At 38.6% G+C, this 6,716-nt stretch overlaps 2 protein-coding genes across 2 annotated transcripts in view; both read left to right on the top strand.

The window, feature by feature from the left end:
- The window catches only part of LOC105002427, a 175,671-nt gene that overhangs the window by 8,713 nt on the left and 160,242 nt on the right, over positions 1-6,716 (top strand). The window lies entirely within an intron of this gene.
- Positions 906-1,977, top strand: LOC105002402 (60S ribosomal protein L7-like 1). Its single transcript, XM_010858984.1, has one exon. The coding sequence runs from the start codon at positions 1,399-1,401 to the stop codon at positions 1,894-1,896; it is 498 nt and encodes a 165-aa protein (XP_010857286.1). The 5' UTR covers positions 906-1,398; the 3' UTR covers positions 1,897-1,977.

Raw genomic sequence — 6,716 nt, forward strand, 5'->3', positions numbered from 1 at the left:
AAGGAACAAAATAATTACATCCAACACCTCCTCAGAAGCCACATAAACACGAAGACTGTGGTGTGGACTGAAATATCAAAACTGTTGGGAGAAAAAAACACCACCAATGTAGAATTCTGTCTTATGTGAAATTACCTTCAAAACTGAAGGGAAAATTGACAAAAATTGAGAGTTTGTGGCCTGTAGACCAGCCTTGCCGAAAATAGAGAGAAATTCATTAGAGACAAGGAAAGTAATACAGTTCAGAAACTCAGATCTACATAAAGAAAGGAAGAATATCAAAGAAGGAAAAAGTGAAGATAAAATAACTTTTATTTACTTTATTCTTAATTGAGCTCACAGCACTGTGTTAAAAATAATACCAGTAATATATTCAGTTATGTATATGTCTTATCTATGTATGTATATGCTTGTGTGTGTGTATACTAAGTTGCTCCATCATGTCCAACTCTTTGTGGCCCTATGGACTGTAGACCATCAGGCTCCTCTGTCCATGGAATTTTCCAGGCTAGAGTATTGGAGTGGGTTGCCATTTCCTACTCCAGGGGATCTTCCTGACCCAGGGATTCAACTTGTGTCTCTTACATCTTCTACATTGGCAGGTGGATTCTTTATCACTAGTGCCACCTGGGAAGCCTACATATATGTTTAAGTATTCTCATATGTTGGCATAGGAAATGACAACCCACTCCAGTATTCTTGCCTAGAAAATTCCATGGACAGAGGAGCCTGGCTAGCTTCAGTTCGTGGGGTCACAAAATGTCAAACACAACTCAGCACAGCACAGCATTCTCATATATGTTTGTTTTGTTTTAGTCGCTTAAGTCATGTCTGACTCTTGTAACCCCATGGACTTTAGCCTTCCAGGCTTCTCTGGAAGAGAAGTCCATGGGATTTTCCAGGCAAGAACACTGGAGTGGGTTGCCATTTCCTTCTCCTGGGGATCTTCCCAACCCAGGGATAAGTGAAATGAATAACAGCAGTGAAACAAAGGATAGGAGGGAGAAATTAGAATTATTTTGTTATTATGAGGTATCCTACATAGGAAGTGGAATAGTGTTATTTGAAAGTAAACTCTAACTTTATTAGAGTTTCAAAACTCTAATAAAACCAATAAAAAATCAAAATATGAACTATAGCTTATGGACTAGGAAAGGAGACAAAGTGGAATCCTATAAAATGCTCATTTAAAACCACAAGAGAGACATGAGTAGTAGCTGCAGCATTGGAAAAATGGTGGAGGAAGAGCCAAGAAGAAAGATCCCTTTGGTTCCAGAGACTCTCCTGAAGAAGAAGGCTTATCAGGCCCTCAAAGCCACCCAGGCAAAACAGGCACTTTTGCAAAGGAAGGAGCAGAGGAAACAAAAAGAGATCAAGTTTAAGTGACTAGAGTGGTTCATGCATGATTCCTGGCAGCAACTATGGGACAAGGTGCAACTCAGATGGCTAAAAGTGAAACCCTGTGGCTTGGAAGTGCCAGACAAACATTCCTTGGCCTTTGTTGTGCATATTGAAAGGATTAATGGGGTGAGTTCTCTGGTGCAGAGGACAATTGCAAGACTTTGCTTGAATAAGATTTTTGGTGATGTCTTTATGAAAGTGACCCCTCAAACCATAAAGACGCTTTGTATTGTGGAACCTTATGTAACTTGGGGATTTCCAAATCTGAAGTCTGTTCAGGAACTCATCTTGAAACGTGGACAAGCCAAGGTCAAGAACAAGGTCATCCCTCTGACAGACAACATAGTGATTGAGAAGCACCTGGGGAAGTTTGATGTTATTTGTTTAGAAGACCTCATTCATGAAATTGCCTTCCCAGGGAAGAATTTCCAGGTGATCGCAGGGTTCCTGCACCCTTTCCAACTCTTAGTGGCTGATCACACTACAAAGACTTGAGTGGGTTTCATCAAGGAAGTAGGCTCACCTAGCTATTGAGGTGAACCCATCAATCAGCTCATCTGGCAGCTGAACTAAACCCAGTGTACCTGAAGACAGAGTGCACTGGAAGTGTGTGTTTTTGTTTTATGAAATTTTCACTCAGTATCTTCAAGGAAGATTGTTTTCTGCTAGAATGTATCTTCAGAAACTTGTGGCAATGGGTCAGGGAAAACAGTGATGTTCACAACAGACACTTTCATCCCACCTCAGTTCCAAGGAAAAGTTCCTGTGTGTTTTCTCTGATAACCACTGTCCACCTCTGAAACCACCGAAGGGCTCATGCAATGAAGAAGGAAGTCCTGTTTTATCACATCTATCCTGGGCTTTACTGTTGGTGAATAAACACCTACCTGTGAATACAAGACAGCAGTGGACCAAGCCTAGGAGCATATTGAACCTGGGATTTCCTGGGCCCTTGTTTTTGGAAAGAACTTGAAATTAGAATTAAATTAAACTAGAACTTGAAATTAAAATTAGAAGCACGCGCGCACACACACACACACGCGCGACCATAAGAGACAGATAAGAGAATGCTGTGAATGGTTATATGCCAACAAATTGGACAACCTAGAAGACATGAACACATTTCTAGAAACATACATCCCATCAAAACTGAATCAAGATGAAATTGATAATTTGAACAGACCAATCACTAGAAATAAAGTAGAATTTGTGATTTAAAAACTCATTCCACCAACAGTCCAAGACTGGATGGCCTCACTGGGCAATTCCACCAAATAAAACTTATATCTTTTCTTCTCAAACTCTTCCAAAAGGTTGAAGAGGAGGGAGCTCTCCCAAAATCATTGTGTCAAGCCACCATCACCCTGATACCAAAGCCAGACAAAGACACTACCAAAAAAGAAAATTACAGGACAATATTTTTGATGAATATAGATGTAAAAATCCTCAACAAAATTTTAGCAAACTGAATCCAACAACATATAAAAGGGATCATGCTCTGTGATCAAGTGGGTTTCATTCCAGGGTCACCAGGATGTTCAACATATGCAAATCAATTAATTTGATATACCCCATTAACAGAAAAAGGCAAAAATCACATGATCATCTCTACAAATGGAGAAAAAAATTTGATAAAAATTTTTTTAATTAAAAATTTTTTTTTAATTTGATAAAATTCAACAACAACAAAAATTAACATTTATTCCTGATAAAAACTCTTCCTAAAGTCAGTATAGAGAGAACATACCTCAACATAATAAAAAGCCATTTGGGACAAGCCCACAGCCTACAAAATACCAAATGGTGAAAAGCTGAAAGTCTTCCTGGTAAATTATGGAATAAGACAAGGATGCCCATTCTCACCATTACTATTCAACATTGTATTGGAAGTCCTAGCCATATAAGTCAGAGAAGAAAAAGAAATAAAAGGCATCCAAGTTGGAAGGGAAGGGGTAAAACTTGTCATTTGATACAGATGCCTGATACTCTATCTAGAAAACCCTAAAAACTCCACATAAAAACTATGAGAACTGTTAACTGAGTTCATCAAGAGAGCAGGATAAAAGAGTAATATATGGAAACCTGTTGCATTTCTTTACACTAGCAATGAAATACCAGAAAGAGTAAGTTAAAATTCTCTTTAAAATTGCATGAAAAAAGAAAATAGTTGTAAATGTAGTAATCAAGGGGGTAAAAGATACATGTTTAGAACTATAAAAATTGGAAATTACAGAGAATTCAAGGAAATGGAAAAAAATCTATGCTCTTGGATTGGAAGAATTAATACAGTTAAAATGGCTGGACTACCCAAAGCAATCTACAGATTTAATGTAATCCCTATCAAATTACCCATAACATTTTTCATAGAGCTAGAACAAATAATCCTAAAATTTATATGGAATCAGAAAAGACCAGTAATTGCCAAAGCAATCATGAGGAAGTGGAACAAAGCGGGTGGCATAATCCTTCCAGACTTCAGACAATACTACAAAGCTACAGTAATCAAAACAGTGTGGTATTGAGACAAAAACAGACATATTAATCAGTGGAACAGAAAAAAAAGCCCTGAGGTGAATCCACACATACTGTGGTCAATTACTTGTGAACAAAGGAGGCAAGAATGTACAATGGTGAAAAAACAATCTCTTTAGCAAGTGGTGTTGGGAAAACTGGACAGCCACATGTGGATCAATGAAGTTAGATCACCCCCTCACAGCATACACTAAAATAAACTCAAAATGATTTAAAGACTTAAGTATAAGACATGACACCATAAACTTCTAGAAGAGAGCATAGGCAGATAGCCTCTTACATAAACTGTAGCAGTATTTCCTTAGCTCAGTCTCCCAAAGCAATAGAAATAAAAGAAAAAATAAACAAATAGGACCCAATCAAACATAGAAATTTTTACACATCAAACAAAATCATAAACAAAAAGACAGTTAATGGGAGAAACTGTTTGCAAACAATGTAACCCACAAGGGCTTAATTTCCAAAATATATTAACAGTTTATACAACTCATTGATGGAAAAAAATTTAAAAATGGGCAGAAGGAACTTCCTCAGTGGCACAGTGGATAAGAATCTGCCTGCCAATGCAGGGGACATGGGTTTGATCCCTGGTCCAGGAAGATTCCACATGCCACATAACAACTAAGCCTGTGCACCACAGCTACTGAGCCTGTGCTCTAGAGCCTCTGAGCTACAACTGCCAGGCCCTGGAGCTGTAACTACTGGAGTCTGTGTCCCCTAAAGCCCATGTGTTGCAACTACTGAGCCCGTGTGCTACAACTACTGAAATCTGAATGTCTAGAGTTGGTGATCCACAACAAGAGCAGCCACTGCAATAAGTACATGCCCTACAACAAAGAGTAGCACCCACTTGCCACCACTAGAGAAAGCCCATGCAAAGCAACGAAGACCCAGTGCAACAAAAAATAAATAAATGCAATAATAAAAAAAAGAACCAAAAAATGGGCAGAAGACCTAAATAGACATTTCTCCAAATGACATACAGATGGCTAGCAGACACATGAAAATATGCTCAGCATTGCTAATTATTAGAGAAATGCAGATTAAAACTATAATGAGGTATCACCTCATTCCAGTGAGAAAGGCCATCTTCAAAAAGTCTACAAATAAATGCTGAAGAGAGTGTGATGAAAAGGGAACCCTTTTATGTTGGTGGGAATGTAAATTGGTGCAGTCACTATGGGAAGCTCCTTAAAAAACTGAAAATGAAGTTACCATATGATCCAGCAGTTCCATTCCTGGGCATATATCCAGAAATAAAAACTCTAATTGGAAAAGATACATGCACCCCAGTGTTCATAGCAGCACTATTTACAATAGCCAAGATATGGAAGCAACCTAAGTGTCTATCAACGGATGAACAGATAAAGAATATGTGATACATATACACACACATATACATGTAGTGAAATATTAGTCATTTAAAAAAGAGTGAAACTGACATTTATAGCCACATGGATGGATGTAGAGATTATTAAGCTAAGTGAAATAAGTCAGATATAGACAAATATTGTATGCTATCACATATATAGCTTCTAAAAAATAGTAGAAATTGATCTATTTACTAAACAGAAACAGACTCACAAATGGAAGACAAATTTATGGTTACCAAAGGGGAAGAGGGGAGGAATAAATTGGGAGTATGGAATTAACAGATGCTCACTACCAAAGCATATATATGCACACTATATAAAGTAGATAATAAAAGTTTTACTGTGTAGCACAGGAAATGATATGCAATATCTTGTAATAAGCTATAATGAAAAAGAATTTTTCAAAAAGAGTGTAGGGGCTTCTCTGGAGGCTCAGTAAAAAGAATCTTCCCACCAGTGCAGGAGACACGGGTTTGATACCTGATCCTGGAAGATTCCACATGCTGCAGAGCACTGAGAGCCGTAACTATGGAGCCGATGTGCTGCAACTACTGAAGCCCACATGCCCTAGAGCTGGTGCTCCGTGGTAAGCAAAGCAACCACAATGAGAAACCCTAGCACTTCAATAAACAGTAACTCACACTCATGGCAAGTAGAGAAAAGCTCATGAACCAACAAAGCCCAATACAGCAAAAATAAATTTTAAAATTTAAAAACAAGTGTATATGTGTGTGTATCTCCAAATCATCACTTTGCTGTACATCTGAAACTAATGAAATATTGTAAATCAGCTATACTTCAAAAACACAAGGCAGAAAAGGAGTTCAGTTCAGTCACTCAGTCGTGGCCAACTCTTTGTTATCCCATGAACCACAGCATGCCAGGCCTCCCTGTCCATCACTGACCCTCAGTGTTTACCCAAACTTGACCACTGAATCGGTGATGCCATCCAACCATCTCATCCTCTGTCATCCCCTTCTCCTCCTGCCCTCAATCTTTTCCAACATCAGGTCTTTTCAAATGAGTCAGCTCTTCGCATGAGGTGGCCAAAATATTGGAGTTTCAGCTTCAACATCAGTCCTTCCAATGAAAACCCAGGACTGATCTCCTTTAGGATACACTGGTTGGATCTCCTTGCAGTCCAATGGACTCTCAAGAGTCTTCTCCAACACCACAGTTCAAAAGCACCAGTTCTTCGGCACTCAGCTTTCTTTATAGTCCAACTCTCACATCCATATGTGACTACTGGAAAAACCATAGCCTTGACTAGACGGACCTTTGTTGGCAAAGTAATGTCTCTGCTTTTGAATATGCTATCTAGGTTGGCCATAACTTTCCTTCCAAGGAGTAAGCATCTTTTAATTTCATGGCTGCAATCACCATCCACAGTGATTTTGGAGCCCCCCAAAA

The sequence above is a fragment of the Bison bison genome, unplaced genomic scaffold (assembly GCF_000754665.1).
Source record: "Bison bison bison isolate TAMUID 2011002044 unplaced genomic scaffold, Bison_UMD1.0 scf7180017864452, whole genome shotgun sequence".
NCBI classification, from domain to species: Eukaryota; Metazoa; Chordata; class Mammalia; order Artiodactyla; family Bovidae; genus Bison; species Bison bison.

Excerpts from the sequence above, each read along its gene's own strand:
- LOC105002402 (XM_010858984.1), top strand. The coding sequence starts at position 1,399 with ATGCATGATTCCTGGCAGCAACTATGGGACAAGGTGCAACTCAGATGG.